Source organism: Coptis chinensis, chromosome 8 (genome assembly GCF_015680905.1).
Source record: "Coptis chinensis isolate HL-2020 chromosome 8, ASM1568090v1, whole genome shotgun sequence".
Taxonomy (NCBI): domain Eukaryota; kingdom Viridiplantae; phylum Streptophyta; class Magnoliopsida; order Ranunculales; family Ranunculaceae; genus Coptis; species Coptis chinensis.
In genome coordinates, this window is record NC_141463.1 from 78,084,705 (window position 1) to 78,102,282 (window position 17,578).

Sequence of the window (17,578 nt, forward strand, 5' to 3'; positions counted from 1 at the left end):
ACACACCCTAGTGTTGTTATAAAGGACCATAAATGGTCTTTGGATCCATCACTCGATTCTTTCCCATAAGTGCATTAATGTGCCAAAGAACATTGGAGTGTTTGAATTTGTTTTTTGGTAGCGCAAAAGGATTGGGTTCTTCAATCAATAATTGATGGATATAACACATTTGATGACGATGAAAGTGTTTGATGATTTCACTGTAAGGTTATATATCATCATGAACATCTTGCTCTTAAAGTACTCACAGAGAACCTTAAAAGCTTTGGTGATCTCATCATCTATATTTCAATATCAGCGCACTGTCAAATCTTCATAACATGGAAGTCCTGTTACAAAAATTTATATGGGACAAAATCAACAAGTTGGAAACCATGTCAAGGATCCGAAATAGGCCGGCTCAACCCGGCTCTCTTTTCATTTAGACATTCTGTAGGCGGAATCAGTTAATTCCTCACTGATGTGGATTGACGATATAAGAACAAAAAAAATATACAAAAAAAAAGATTAATTAAATAATAAGATTACAAAAAGTCATAGGCACTCATTCTTGACTATAGGCGTTCCAGTTCCTGGGTTCAATATTTTCAGTAAGTTGGGCATGTATGCAACTCATAAGTGGCGTCGCCTGCTAGCTAAAACTGTTAAAACTGTTCTCGTTCGTTTTTCTAGTTACAAATGGTCAAGTGACCCTAAAGGTAGAAAAAACAGTGCCGTTGTGCAGGGTCAGCTTATTACCAGCTACTGACCATAAGCACGATTAAAAGAGGCATTGCCAGAAAGTGCGAATCAGACCGAACATGTATGTAGTTGTCTAATCTCAGCTAGTCGAATATATTTCCTAAAGGTGCAGAATATTTTTCTAATGGAAAGATGGAGCTAGGTAAAATTTCATCAAAACTTCGAGGTTAGATTTCACAAGACAGACAATAGTATATAGCAACACTAAGTCTTAGCTATTATTCAATATATACTAAGTAAAATTTTAATCTAAAAGTGGCGTTCAATGATGGTTGAGATATGATAGACATGCATTCCCTACTCGTTCTAAGTTCCAAAATTTCTGACTTAATTTCTGCATAGCATTTTTGTGGACGGTTGCTAGTACAGTGCAGGTTAAAAGTTGAGGAAACTGCGACACTTTTGATATGATTATATCAATTGGCATACACCGATGTAAATGTGCACGTACAATTGTTATGTGCAAAAAATTTGATACAAAACATTTTCTAGTTCAACACTCCAATTAAGCCATAATAATCAATTGTAAGATTGTAAGAGTGGACATTTGAAAGTGGGCTCCAAAGATTCTGAGGGGCATAGAGATTGCATGACCAAAGGAGGAAATAGGGTAATTGTCCATGCACATTACATGCTCCAAATTTGGGTCCGGGGGCATTCCCCACACTCCCACCTCATTTCAAGCCATTAAATGCTCCTCCCACAAGGTTTACTTCTTACTATAGAAATGTGTCTCACATCAACCTTGTGTCCCTTTCATTCATCATGTTGGTACCTCTACATCACAGCTTTAAAAGAGTTTATTTTCTAGAAGAGTCTCACTAGGAGGGAATCTTGTCCAATTTAGTTTCGCAATCATTCTAATTGTAGTGAATTTCACTCGCATGCCACTTCCACTTTGTGTTTTCACATTGCAGAAAATCATCAGAGCAATAGCATAGGGGACAATGAAGATTTGGAACCTTGCCAACTTGCTGAAAGTTGCTCGCCACATTTTTGGCATGGTTCTTTCAGCTTATAGCTTACATATTCCCCTACTTTCAGATCACCCTAAAGGTTGTATGTGTTTCACATGTGCTGGATATGCATCAACGTGGAGAAGTAAATATCTACTTTCCAAGGGAATTCATTTTCTTGTTTTTTAATGGTGGAAAATGAAAGTAACATCATTTATTTAAGTAAGACAAAATCAAATTGCAAGACCCAAACACAGCTGAAGTATTTTCGAGTACATTCCTTTTGTTAGGTGGGCAAATTAGCTTAACGAGGTCTCAATCTCAATCTAACAATGTTACACTGGCAAATTCGTAGGATTACTAGGGTGTTACACGGGCATTGGATAGCATTATTATTATATAGATAGATAGATTAACTCTTGGCTTATTGGGCCTTCCGCGACTATTCTAAGTTACTTGCAATGGAGCGGGCCATGAGTGTAAGCATTTGTTAATTTGAGGGTTTCAGAGTTTGAGGTTTAGGCCCAAAACCAATTGACTCAAACAACATTAAGTGAATTGTGAATTTGAATGATTTGAATCACGTGTGAATTTGTCTAAATCCATAATTTACCTCCTACACTGTCTGATTTTTATTTTAGTTATGTTGGTATTCCACCTAATACTAAAATTATTTCTAAAAAAGAGTTATTATTAAATTTTGTCTTTTTCCTATTTACACTTGAAATTCAGAAATAATTTTAGTATTAGATAAAATACCAACAAACCTGAGATAGAAGTTAGACGGCTTGGAGACATAATACTTACAAAAGTAGAAGGTTTATTATAAATTGGTGACAAATATGGGGGTTGATACAAATTAACCTTTGAATCATATAAAGGGGTGTAAACTGTAAAGAATAACAATTACAGATTCCGTCTAATTATGAAGAAAGGACTTGGAGAAATTTTAGGTGAAGGACGGACATGGGTCAGAAACAAATAACCAAAGAAAGTCTCATTAATATTTGCTTCTAGCAGTTCCATGAAGGGTTGAACTTTTTAGGTGAAGTTATGCAAATTAAACCACGAAATGATTTGGAATTCTTAAAAAATTATGGAATAAGTAACGATATGAATATATCAAGATCTTCCATCAACTTATTATCCAGTCCAACTCCAACCTCAACAATGAGCTCAGGGGATCCACAATGCATGCTTAGATATCCTTGTTAACTTGAACACATACTTTTCCAATGTTAGAGCTAGAAAAGATGGATCCTAAGCTCTCCACGAAGCTCTCAATTCCGTAGTAGATCTTATGTTTGGAACTGATCTTCCCTTGCTTCATATGGTCCTCCATCTCCTTAGCAAAGTCTCCCAAGCGATTCAGATATGAACCTACCATATATCCTTCTATTTTCAGTTCTTTGCCAACTATGTTGAGTAGATTACGAACCCCTTCCCTTTCAGTCCATACCTAAGCAACATTTGTAAATTAAATTTCAGTCTAAGAGTAGAACTTATAAAATATGCTTGTTTGAATCGGTTAATAATACATGATATAGATGATGATTATGAAAAATGTACCTGATTGTATTGAGATATCATCCCACAAACAGGGATACGAGCACGATAATTGACATGGTTAAGGACAGCTTCCAACATTTTACCACCCACATTTTCGAGGTAAATATCTATACCATTAGGAAAGTACCTACAAAGAATGAATTCTGCAAATGAAAAATAGTGATAGAAATGGATGTGTCTAACAGTATATAATATATAAATATAAGCTGGAGTTGTATAATGTTTCGAAAGTAAAAAAGCTACAGAGGTTAACGTACTTGCTTAAGGCAGCATCCAAATCACTTTCTTTGTTGTAATTGAATGCATCATCAAATCCAAGCTCATCCTTTAGAAGTTTGACCTGAAAAAGTAAATTTGTTATATTAGTAAGTTGGAATGAACTTATGAACCAAAGACAGTGTAGCATCAGTTAACTCTGGTGCGTTTCCAATTTATCAGGTATAAAGAAGAAATTGTAGAGCACTATTAGGATCAATTTGTTGCAGACAAAGATTTTTTGCTGTCTAATAAACTTGGAATCCCCAAACAAGTTCATGCTCGCTAAGCAGCGCGCGAGAGGTGTGTTGGTGCTAGCCTCTAGACATTAGGCCAGTTCCAGCACCTGAAGTTCATTTACCCACGTAGCATTCCAACTTGCAAGCGAAAAATCGTGTTACGCCTAATTAAGCCCTAACCTACTCCTCCATAAACAGTTAGTTAAAGTCTTAAACAGTTTTATTGGAGTCATTTAGCGTACCTTTTCATCTGACCCAGTGCTACCGATGACTCGACACCCTTTGATTTTCGCCAATTGTCCAGCATACATTCCCACCCCTCCTGCAGCCGCTGAAATGAATACATTCTCTCCTGGTTTAACTTGTCCAAGAACTTCAATTGCAACCCAAGCAGCAAATCCAGGAACTCCTGAACCATCACAAATTCCAAAAATGTAGCAACAAGTTTAATTTTCGCTTTTAATTATCATAGAGTCCTTTTAATAAAATAAATTGGTTTTACCTCAACTTGAAGAATGCTCAGATCAAGTTTAAGAACTACAAAATGTTTTGAATAATGTTAGACGCACCTGCGTCGAGCATCTACTTAGATACTCCAAAACATAATCATTTCAGGGGTCTGTTCTTGGGTTAGCTAGACTTTTTTGAATGATAGCTATGGGGTTAGGCGACCCCTACCTGCATTCCTTAATCAAAATCTTACATAGATTGTTCCTCTTACATCCTCCTCAATGATTTTAGTCAATTGTTCATCTAGAGGGGGTATAAAATACAAAAGAGTCTCGAGAGAGTCTTTTACACACTTAGCTAATAAATCTGCAGCCTTGTTGGTCTCCCTATAGCAATGGTTGACACTACTATAACTGAGTTTCTTCCTTTTGCTCCTGATAGATAGTACAATATTCTGACAATACCATGGTGATGTAGTCAAGCCATTAACTATACTCACAGCAATCATAGAGTCAGAGTACACCTGTACTTTGGTAATTCCATGTTTCAGACACCCCTCTAGCCCTGCATCAATAGCCATTAGCTCCTGTTGAAGTATAGACCTCTTTGGGTTAGAGCCCATGTAGGCAAGGGTTAGCTAGACTTACCCCCATTACTAGTTGCAATTAGTGTTACCCCATTTTCAAAAATATTAGTGATACCCCCATTTGTAAGATCCAAGGGCCATGTTTCTTCATCTGAAAAAATGGGGTGGGGTGTGGGTGTGTGTGTGTTAAGTCTAATTAACCCTCTGTTTTTTTTCATTGGTATTACTCTCATATATTGGTCTCTGAAACAGGATGGGTTACAAAAGTAGGTTTCATGCATGCATCCTGAGTTCCATATATCACTTGACGTTCTGTTCAATCGTCAAGACCACTGTTAGAACTTAGGACTTCTGACTTAGGTAGTGACTAGTGATATGATGATGTAAGCGATAAAGCAATCTAAGGAGGACATTACATTGAACCATCCTTAATCCCAAAGCAAAATCCTGGGCTAGAACTTGTACATTATTATAGTGAAAAATTACTTAACAGTCAAATTAAATGTTTTGATCACAACACCTTATTGTAAAGGTATTGAGAATCATGTAGTTTTGCATATGAATAGAAGTTTATTAATAAAAAAAATCGTAGAGTATTTAAATGTAACCAAAATTTTGTACCAGCTTAATTAAAGAATTTTACCAAGGGCACTGAGATAGTCAGGCAGGGGTATATTGCTGTGTGGATCGACCTTTCGAAGATGATCAATGGGTACAATACAGTACTCAGCCACCGGAGAGAATGGATTCACAACAATGTCACCAATCCGATAAGTAGTCTCTTTGGATCTAATCACCCTTCCTATTCCATATGCAGTCAAAACCTATGCTTCCAGGAAAGTATAAGTGTACAAAGTCTGAACTGGTAGATTAGATTTAACTGTGCAAAACTGAAAGGAAAATACAAACAAGTTTGTAATTAGCAAATATAGGCTACACCATCTTGCCAGTTTTCAAGGAAGTTGAACCGTTCATGTTGGATCCATTCCTAAATGTAGTGCATAGTTGTAGCAACTAGCAACTGTGTTCCTATAAACAGGAACAGAGAATTCCGTTTCAAACTGGCAAAAATGGTGTAGTTTCATTAGTTTGCATGAGGATCTCCTCGCCCGAGTATTGATTTCGATTACAGAACCCTACAGCGTATTGGCATTCCGTTCGAACATCCCGAAAAATAATAATAATTATTAATAACTTTTTGAATGCGGCAGAGGGGATCCGGTTTTGAAAACAAAGTGCCCTTAACTGTATTTTGCGAACAAGGTTGGGAGTTGGAACCTGATTTAACTCGAACTGAGGAGAATAAAGCCCATCTTGAGAACCAGTCATTCTGGTGCGAAGATATGGATCAACCGAGAGCCATAAGAGTTGCACTGCTACATGGTGATCAGGGATAGAATCATTGGACAATGTGAACGTCTTCGTTTGGAGTTTGAGATGATCGGTCGTTGGAACGCCTTGAGGTGCATAGGCAGATAAAATCCATTCTTTGTTCTCTACCAACATTTCTTCATCCTTCCTACTCATCTCTCCTTCTGTATGTCTAGTGCAATATTTCAAATCTAGATTAGTCTCAACGTTTTAGAATGTTGTAAGTTTTTATAGATGATCCAAATTCTAATAGAAATTCAGATTAATTGCACTACACACAGTCTTGTGGTTCTTGTGGTACATAGCACTAGACCGAGTCTTGTGGTGCAGGTGGATTGCTTAGAGTGTGACTTTGTGCTGGTGTAGCCATTAACCTTTTTTTGTGAGGGGTCACACTTGCCTAAAAATTGAAATTCTAACAAATGGTGGTACTGTTTGCATTGAGTGCCGAATTCATGCTTGCAAAAAGAAAAAGAAAAAAAAAGATTACTGGTGAAATGCAGATTTCCAAAATCTTGATCTATCTTCCGACTCCGGAAATTTTTATTATATATTGCAAAGTTTTGGGGGTCGATTGTAGTTTATTTTATCTGTGGTAATAACTCCAAGGAACCGAAGTTCTTCGTGACTATTTACAAAACTAGTGGTTAATAGTGAATGCATCAGCACTCAGCCACTCGCCAACTTTTTATTCATTTATGAAGACCATTCACCAAATTAATCACTATCATGTATCGAAGAACCAAAACGTTAGTCAATTGCAATAAGGATGATTGGATTTTGATAAATCCTGTGAATTATTTTAAAAGAACTTTAATAAGTAACTTAATTGGATGGCAAATCAAGAGTATATATACTGTTTGTTATATATGCGTCACTGTTTCATATTAGAGCACTCAGGTACTCATTTACATTGTTTTACATGGCAAATCAAGTGTACATAAATTTGATCCTGTTAGTCAATTATATCGGAACGACATTCGCAACATGGAAGGAGCAATTCGACAATCCATGTTTTGGAGGTGCAACGCCACCAGAAAAAAAGTATTCTTCTGGGGGCAGATTTTGTTTTGGGGATAGACAGAGTGGCAGTTGTATCTTCTCATTCTTCTTTTGGCAAGAGCAAATTCAAGGTAACTGAACCATAGTACAAAATATCAGGATATAGGTATTTATCGATATTTAATTTCTGGAACTGATAGTTGTGCCAGACATGGAGCAACACTACTCATGGGACAAAAGGTATGGTGGGATGTTCGACCTCCATTCATAAGAAATCTGGAGAATCATTATACTACCTACTTTAAGTTCATCAACTAAGATTTAATGTATTGAGCAGGGTACACAGATGAGGATACCCTACTTGAATTCTTCTTATCTTTCTTATTTTTCCATCTTGTAATATTTATTCTTTTAATTAATCAATCACCCTTTTAGCAAAAAAAGATATTCAATTTCTCAATACGTATCGTGGATATATCTTATTTTTGGAGATATTTGATATTGTTTCACATGAAAATATCGACTAATATCATAGATATTGTGGATATTTCTTGATATATCATGATACATTATTTATATTTATTTGAAACTAGGTATAACCCGTGCCGAAGGCACATTTGTCTTTACATTTCTTGATGCACATTGTGGTCAGAAAAAGAAAGTTAATATAATTCAGTAAATTTACTCAATATCATTTGTTAAGTGTTCATGGAAAAAATATATATTCGTAAGACACGTCAATTTTAGTATGCAGTTTCTTTTGTAATTGAATAATTTTTAATTATATTACTTTAAGCTCTTGTGGTTGGCACATTTTTATTCAGATACTTTAGCATGCAAGTTTACTCTCAAGAAAGAAGAACAATTTTTAAATAATATATAGGAGACAAATATCAGTCCAGACTCCAAACCGTATTACTATTCAATTTTACACACGATTCTGTTGTCATTCTAATTTCAGATACTAATTTTATTCCCAAATTAAAGCACTGTCCAATAACCACCAGTTGCAGGCCACTATCACAAAATCTGAAGCAAAATATTATACAATTTTCGACACGGAATATATTTGCAAGTCTTGCATTCCATTAACTCTGCTCATAAAATGGGAAGAAACGTGAAAATACTGTAGCAAATCTCAAGTCATTATCAAACAATAAAAAGTCTAGATGAATTTATTCAAATTCCTTTAGGCTATGTTTGGTTTGAGGAATCGAAATTTCTGAAAAAATAGTGAAGAATACATAAATGAAGAGTGAAGAGGAGAGATGCAGCTTATTAAAAAAAATATATATATAAGTTGAAAAAAAAAGGATTAATCAAACAATTACACCATTAGTACTTAAAATACGAACACTATGCATTTTTTTAAATAAGTACAAAAAATTAATTACAAAGTTTTAATTAGAGAGTTATATACCCTCTCTAATTGCTTTACAAATTTCAAGTATGTTGTATATGGCACTTCCTACCTAGTAAGCCAAGTGGGTTTACCAACTGTAATCTCATGATTTTGCTAGCCAAGTGTGGCATGCAGTCGTAAAGTTTGTTTTAGGCCAAGTACTTGACAGAAAAGAGAATTCTAGCCATCTTCAACACTTAAACCATCTTCAACACTTTAACCATTTAGGCTTCACTAATTACAGTAGCTCTGAAGATCCATATGCCCTCACAGCAGCCATAAAGTCTTATTCCACCAATAGTCTCCTCAACCCTTTGATGACGCCCCCCTCGATGCACTTCAAAATCGCCAAACACTCAACAACAGAGCTTGTGTTAATACTAATATTCATACATAACGCCTGAAGTATGGCAATCACAATCTCTATATATCACTCCAAAACCTGATACGCCAGGATTGTCATTTGATGTCCATGTTTACATTGATTGGTCAGGTAGTTCCCATTTAATCTTCTTGACCCTGACTTCAGCACCATGTCCTGCAACCCCCAGTTCTTAATGCCATAGTGTCAACTACAATGTTAAACATACAACCCTTGAGAGCCAGAAAATAATTATATATTCACCTGCTTTTTTTGAATTCCTTTCTGCTCCTTCTAAAAAAATAAATAAATAATCCTTTCTACATAAAACTTGCCTCCAGTTTCTTGCCTTCTAACACCGTCTTATTTCTGCATTTTGAAAGTGATACCATTTTAGAAATAATTGTAGCTACCTAAAGATGTTTCATGTTTGTGTTATCCCCCTCGCAATGTATTAGTGCCTCTTCTTTCATGTTCATTCATAAAGTCGGTCCATGAAGCCAAAGATCTTTGCAACCCAATTCTACAACCAGCAGCCACCTCGAGATGAATATATTTATTATCAACCACCTTTTCATGCCAAGATCAATGCCTTTCATGTGTTTGAATGTAATCAAATACTACTTTGAACTGGTCAGCAAATATCACGTCTCAATCTGAATGATAAGAGATAAAAAAAGGGGGATTTGATAGTTAGGTAAGACTTAATAGGCTTCTAAAGAATAAATGAAAACATGAAATTGCAAAAGGCAATTTCCTTTATACATCGCACGTTGCATATCAAAAGTTCGAAACACCGAAAGCACAAAGAAAAAAATAGTTCAAACTAAGAAGACACTCGACTATTAATAGAGTTTAATTATCTATGACTGCTAGAATTCAAAGGTTGTAATCATTAAGACATGCTTCGTGAGGTTGAAAGCCTCAAAATTCAATTTGATTAGAAACTATTCCCAGAAAAGAAATCTTCGTGTCGTATTTCATATAAATTAGTGCGTCTAATAGTGAGACACATTTGCAGTAAACAAATCTATCCTTATCAAACTCTTCACAGAATATATAAAGGAAAAAAAATGAGAAGTGAGGGAGATTTAGCATAGCCTAGCAACGCAATAATTGCTGAGTTGATGTTGTCAATTTCGTGATATCCCAACCAAGGCCTGAGATGGCATTCTAAAGTTAAAAGATAGATGATGTCATTGTCATATCAGGAAATGGTTTTCAAAGAGGTTTTATACTTATGTCAGTCTATTAAACTCAAAAAGTTTATAACCTTACTGGAACTCAAACTGACATTGACAATAGTAGCCATTCTCCATGAATTTCCAACAACAACCATTTTAAAAAGTTCCACTGAAAATTTCAATATTCTGTTGAAAGTTTAGCCACACATTCTCTAACCATAATCGACAATAAGATATTGTAGCTTGCCATGTTAAGCCAATAATATATGCAATGCTTATATTACAACCCAAAATAGTAAATAAAATTATTACAATCCCCTATTCTGATCATACTTTAAGGCACTTAATAACACCAAAATTTGAATGTGTATAACCAACAATTAAAGATGAAATAACCAACAAAATTTCGAGATTTACATACCATCCAATATCCAAAAGGGACACAACCACATTCCAATAATAGCCTAAGTTCTCATCCATATGATATTTCAAATAAAGAATTAATAAAAAAAATATATTCATGATTGATAAATGAGGGGTTTCAAAGTCGTACCTGAAACCTGATGCTTAAATTGATAACTTTGTACCTTCAAATTTATAAGAACTCCAATATTCGACCAATCATCTCGATGCAAGAAACAATAGTTATTATAGAATACATACGAAAGAAATTATCTAACAATAATCAAAATAGAAAAGAATCCCTAACATGGTTTTGTCAGTGAAAAGATAGAAAACCTAAAAACAAAAATTATTAAATATATAAATCAAATGGCAGCCATCAGTTCAAAAGGCAGTGCCACCTTTGGAAGGCAAAATGGCAAACACAATAATAGCCTAAGTTCTCATCCATATTAACTTGGATAGAAAAAATAAATTCACCAAAGACCACCAAAAATCCATTAAAAGGGGGAAACAATATTAAATCTACATAATAATGCTAGAAAAATATAAAGGAATCCCTAACATGGTTTTGTCCGTGAAAAGATAGAAAACCCAAAAACAAAAATTATTAAATATATAAATCAAATAATGCTATCAAGCAAAGGCAGTGCCATGCCACTGGAAGGCGGCAACACTAACGAACTTGGACAACACCAAAGACAACCAAAAATCCATTAAAAGGGGGAAACAATATTAAATCTACATAATAATGCTAGAAAAATATGATTGAATATGAAACTACTTGATCCAAAAGTAAGATTCCACTATGAATAACAAAAAAAAAAAAAACAATTTTAAATTGAAAAACTGTATATACCATAACACTCCTGAAATTGTCGGATTCTCAAATGCAAAGAATAAACCTTTTTTCTTATCATTCAAGAAAGAGCTCTTCACAGGAATACTATTCGTTTAAATAACATAACATAAAAAAAAAAGCCTCTTGAGAAAAAAAAAAACTGTATTAGAAACTATAATACCAACCGTCTAATTCAGTTCAATGTTTGATCACACATAATTTCTTATTAATCGTATAAGATTTTCAATGTAATGAAAATGAAAGAGAGCTTATAACAGTGTAGGTAACCGGAATCTTCTGAACCAATTGGCAATGATGCAAATCCAGCAGCAATTGTCTGTGAAGCAACCTGAGTGAGAAAATATATCATGAGGGAATATTCTTATGGAGTATTTAAGAGATTAGTAACCTATAGAATATTCTTAGAACCCTAAATGAAAAGCGGAAGACATACCTGGAAGAAGATGGAGTCTTCCTTGCAGTTTCTAAAAAAATGAAGTATTCAGAAATTGAGTAATTCATAATTGTTACAAATTTCATTAAGCAAAGGGGATACTCCATGTTGTTAATGGTAAAATTGGGATTTAGAAATTGGAATTTGGGAGAGAGGAGTTGTAGGAAGTGAAAGACGTTTCTTTCCTTTCAATTGTGAATTTAAAGACGTTTTAGAAGGTTTAATACTTTAAACCGGACATACTATTTATTGATCTTCACTAACGGTCAGCACTTAGCAGGACTCTAGGATGGGCGGGTCCTTTCATTTCTAAACTTATCCAAATCCCAAGCCCACATAAACATAAACTTGATAGAAAACTTTGAGGTTTCAAAACGCCATAAATGTTTACACATTGTTTTGCAAAAAAAAAAAAAAAAAACACATACACCTCATAATAATAATAATAATAATAATAAAAAAGTAATTGTTTCAAATGAAACCTCTCAAATCATTAAGTATGAAAATAAAGAAACCATTTAATCCATAACATTTAATTCATTCAAAATGATCCCTAAATAGTTGAGCTTTAAAAGTGGGCTTAATCCCTAAGACTCTCCATGACCATCAAACCCAACCGTTAGAATTATTATAAAGCAATACCATGCATGTAGAAAATTTAATACAACTCTTTAAAACCATATTATTTATTAGTAAGCGTGCTTTTAGTATGAAAATTAAATAATAAATTAATTAACCATTATAAATTAATACCGTCCATTGAAAAGGTTTATGCAAATCCTCATGCACATCTAACTCAGATCCCCACGCGATCTCCACCACCCTTTGTCTATCCATTGTGTTTTATTATAATAGATATAATGGCAAATATTAAATAAAATTATTACAAATACAAAATATCACAAAAATATCATAAATATTGTTGAAATATCACCGATATTTCAATCATATATCTCTAAACATATCGTGATATTTATATATATTTTTTGAAATCTAAAAAAATATCGACAAATATATCATCATGATATTTTGTACTCTGAACTGAACATCTGTTATAGCTTCTCTATGGCAGTATATCTTACTTCTTGTTTCCTCATCCGCCATTATAATTGTACTCAAGTTACTAAAGAGTGGGAGGGAAGTGGATTATTTCTGTTGTGACCTACCTCTTCTCCTCCTCTACTATTCTATTTATAATGACCCTCCTCCTTCTTGGGCCCTCCAGCTGTCCCCTCATCTTACGGCCTCTGGACTGCCAAGTGTTGAGTTCTCGTGCGACGTTAGGGTTTCACCCTTCCCCTGCTAGGCACGTGCCCAGATGGTTCTATTCCATGTCAGCTAGCCTTTCGCGCCGCGGTTCTCCCCTATCTGTCCTCGGTACTCGGCCTCCATACTTGGCTTCTCGCCCGGCTGCCTCGGGTAGCTTTGCCCGTCATCCCACACCCTGTCCTCTTCCCGGCTCCCTCATCCGCCAGACCCGCGGCCATCATAAACTGTGTCGCTACAATGCCCCCTCTCGAGTTCGCGGACCACCCGAATGTTCGTGGACTCGAGAACCCAAATAATCTGCCCTTTTTCGTAAATTTGGCTGCACGCCTTTCTATTGTTGACGCACGTGTCCCCCGCGTGTTTGGTCTGCGTCGCCTCGGTTCTTGCCCCTCCACGTGTCACCTTCCCTCTGGTTCAACTGGCGGCCTCTTGATTTTCGCTCCTAGTTCTTTCCCCTTTTACCCCTCCACGCTTCCATTTCTACTTATTCCTTCTTTCCTTCTCATTCTTTTCTCACCCTTCACCTTAGCCCGTTATCGATTCGCCATTTTACACCTTCCTCTTTTTCTTCTCACACTCGTCGCCGCTCCTGTTTTGATCACCCTCATCCCTCTTCTAGTTTTCCTCCGCTCCTCCATTCTACACACACACCTCTCTCCAGCGTTCGCTTTCTTTGCTGGATTGGCGCACCCGGGTTGGTAATCTTCTCTCCTTACTTTTCACATTTGACTTGTAAAGCTGTTCATATTCCTTAGCTCCCTCCCATGCCAGTTCTCACTCCGGCGGTCCGACTTCCCTCGCGGTGCGTGCGCGGAGGAGTCTTCTCCTCCGATCCCCACGCGCCCCCCCCCCACCATAGGCGGCCTTTCAAGCTTCCAACGCCTCCCCCCGCGCTCCGTCGACCCTAATTTGGGCGATTAGGGTTGGCTATGGCATCCCAAATGACATCCTCCTCGAGCACGTGCCCGACGTGACTCATTTCCCTCATCTGGTTCCCCCCAAACCGGGATGCCTTGTGGTCACAGTCGGCCAAATTGTATCGGGGCTGCGTCTGCCACTGTCCCGACTAGACGTAGACGTATGCAACCATTTCAACATTCCCCCTTGCCAGGGTATCGGCAATTTCTGGCGTATCATGTATGCCGCGAACTATTATAACCTCCACCACGAGCCCGAATAGTCCTGGCGACATAATTTCTCATTATTATATCGCCAAAAGTACCAAAGATGTGAGTGTGGGATACCATTCTTTCGTGTCGCCTCGTAAAGCGATCCTTCATTCTCAAACTCACCACCTCGGACAAAACTTGGCATCACTACCCCTGTATGTTTACGGTAATTTCGTGTGTCGCGGAGGTTCCCTGAAGTGACTCTCAACCATCTCACCTTCACCGCCTCGGGGTGAGTTCACTTTCTTGCCTCTCTTTCTTATGTTGACTTATCTGCGGACTCACTCCTTGTCTCTATTTTTTTTTCCACATGCGGGTTGGAAGTCCGACTCCAAATCCCGTTTCACGTCGGCTGAAGTCTGCAATCTTCGAGCAACTCCGCAATTTGGGCTCTTCTCAAGCTGAAGTCCTCGGCATAGATCCCTCTCACGGAACCCCCTTACTAACTGACCCTTCCTTGCACACCTTGGGTAAATATTCAGCTCCCTTTTATCGTCCTCCTCCCCCTAAAGAACGAAAGCCTCGTCCTTCTCCATCCTCACTATCCGCCTCCCAGCCGTCCCAACGCAAAACCCACCGCCGCGGCTTCACTCGTAAAACCTCCAAGTCCCAGGCCCGGGCTCGGGCTCTAGAGGCGATAGTCAAAAAGTCCACCGCACACCTTTCTTCCCGGCCCCGTCAGTATACATCTCCTTCTTTTCGTTCCCTTGCTGACTGGGACGATCAATATATTCCCCCCAATTCCCCTCCAGCCGACTCATCACCTTCTCCTATGGACGTCTCCAAGATCAAACTGTTCGACAGTGACTCGGACGATGACGTGACGGAAGTCCCTCCTTCCCACACTGTCCCGGCCTCTACTGTTCCCCGCGTGTCCGCGGATCCCTCCTCTGAAGAGCCCCCCCACAAGCGCCACAAGTCCTCTTCCTCTGCAAGCCTTTCTGCGGCTCCTCCGTCTCCTCCTCATCGGCAGCGGCCCGGAAAAGAAACCGCTCGCTCTCTCCCTGGGTCCGCGGCACCACAAACTTTCCGCCCCCACTTCAAGGTGCGTGGCCGCTTGGTCAATGTAGAGGATTCCGCTCTGGAAAACCCGGCCGTGGCCTCGGCAATGTTCTATGGCTCCCATCTTCCTCGTGACCTGGCCTATGCTGACTCTGGGACTTTCGAACAGCATCGCACTTCCTTGTATGCCGGCTGGGAGAAGGTCTGTCTCTTTCATCCCCTTTTCACTTTCTGTTTTGACCCTTATCCTGACTGCTCTTCCCTTGCTAGGTGAGCCTGGACATGGCCTATATGATCCGCGGCCTCTTCTCATCCTTGGACTCTGTGGAATCCTTGGAGAAGGAGGTCGGCGGCCCTGATGGATTACGGGCCACTGTGGCGCCTCAAGCTGCCGTTGTCGGCGCGGACATGGCCAAACTCCGAGCTGAGGATGAACTGAGGACCGCTGAAGCTTCTCACCAGGCCTTCATGGACGGGGTGAACGACCGCCTAAGCAAACAGCGAGACGCCCTTGCCCTCCAGCACAAGGAAGCCACAGCCGCTCTTCTTCTCCAACACACTCAGGACATGGAGCAGCTGCGGGTAAGCTTCAAGGCTCAAGCTGACAAGCGGGTGGCCAAGAAGATTGCCGAGGAGCATGTGCGTTTACTCAAAGAAGGCCGACTCCTTCCCGAAAAGCCCCCCTCTCCCATGCCGGAAGATCCATCTACCGCGGTACCCATTGCCGCAGAGCCGCCGGTTTCGGAGTCGGTTGATGTTGCTCTCCTCAATCCGCTGCTTGAAGGCTCTGTTTGCGAGGCCGCCTCCCCGGGCCCCAACTCGAGTGATCGTGACCAAGCTCCCCTTGCCGAAGATCTGGTGCAGGATTTAGACTAGCCCCCCGTCGGCTGTCTGCTATTGTTTAGCCATTTTGTACTTTACTTTTCCAACAAAGTGTGCCCCTAATATTATTAGTTCTTTCCCTTTCATTTGTATGTTGGCGTGGTAGATACTGTTTCACTTTTTCTGATTACATGTATAATCTCTCGGTTTTAATTGTTGCTTTGTTTGGCATGCTACTGTTCGTCATTTCTTGTCTCTATTTCTACTCATCTCGTCCTTATCTACGCTGGGGCCTTCTCTCTTCTTGCCCCCATGTGTGATTCCCGCCTCTCGCTTGGGAACTTCTCTTTTCCCTTTGGAGTCACTCGTTGACTTTAGGTTCCATCGGGGCAGCTCGACCTGCCGTGAGTCCGATTTGAACCGTTCGACCGCGGAAGGCTCATCCCCACCGCAGCCTCTAGTTAGAGTGGCCTCGCTTTCCGTTGGGCCTCTCTCTTTGCCCCCGGTATAGCGTACGCCTTTCTTCCGCGGGCGGCTCTCCCCGACCCGCGGCTCTCTCTCGAGATGGACCTCTCGTCCTCGGGCGTCTCTTGCCCTCACCTATGTTTCGTCTGACTGTTGCAGTTTACGTAGAGCGGTGAAATTTGGTCCCCCAAAAGTGCCATTGTATTATATATTTACAAATAGCTCCAGTGTATCATTCTGGATTTTCATTACATTCAAACATGAAACTTTTTTAGCATTCTCACATTCCATGGCTTTTCCAGCACCTTTCCTCCCGCTGTTCTTAGCTTGTACGTACCGGCTCCTCCCACATCGACCACTGTATAGGGCCCCTCCCAGTTCGGCCCCAGCTTTCCATCACTCTCTCTCTTGGTACTCTGCGTCACTCGTCGCAGCACGGCATCCCCTATCCTGAACTGCCTCGGCTTGACTCTCTTGTTATACCGTCTCTGCAGGCTGCGGTGGTATTCCTCTAGTCTGATCCGCGCCTCGTCTCTTCTCTCTTCTGCTAAGATCATATCCGTTGCCAGTATGCCCTCGTTCAACCCCGTCTCCACCGCCCTTGTCCTCGTCGTGGCTGCGACCATTTCCGTGGGAATCACGGCCTCTACCCCGTAAGCCAAAGCGAAGGGAGTTTCCCTTGTTGATGTCCTAGGCGTGGTCCTGTAAGCCCACAGAACATGACTGAGTTCATCTGCCCATACTCCTTTCTTATCCTCTAGCTTCCTCTTGAGATTGTTCATAATGGCCTTGTTGGAAGACTCTGCCTGCCCATTGCCTTCAGGATTGTATGGGGCCGAGAACCCCTGCTTAACCTTGTATGCTTGTAAGAACGCTTTCACCTTGGACCCGGTGAACTGGGTTCCATTGTCTGCTATGATAATATATGGCAACCCAAATCTACAGATGATGTTCTCCCACACAAACTTGATCACGTGAGTCTCCTTAACTTGTTGCAGGGCCACTGCCTCAATCCATTTGGTAAAATAATCTGTGGCC

The 17,578-nt window shown here is 39.4% G+C and overlaps 1 protein-coding gene across 1 annotated transcript; it reads right to left on the reverse strand.

Annotated features, from left to right (window-relative positions):
* Window positions 1-2,500: 2,500 nt before the first annotated feature.
* LOC147483236 (NADPH-dependent oxidoreductase 2-alkenal reductase-like) lies at window positions 2,501-6,455 on the reverse strand. The gene is made up of 6 exons (XM_086580913.1): window positions 6,075-6,455; window positions 5,440-5,620; window positions 4,003-4,169; window positions 3,524-3,606; window positions 3,267-3,393; window positions 2,501-3,156 (listed from the first exon to the last, which is right to left on the reverse strand). Exons 1-6 carry the CDS (start codon window positions 6,321-6,323, stop codon window positions 2,896-2,898), a joined length of 1,068 nt encoding a protein of 355 aa, XP_086437039.1. The 5' UTR covers window positions 6,324-6,455; the 3' UTR covers window positions 2,501-2,895.
* Window positions 6,456-17,578: the final 11,123 nt, after the last annotated feature.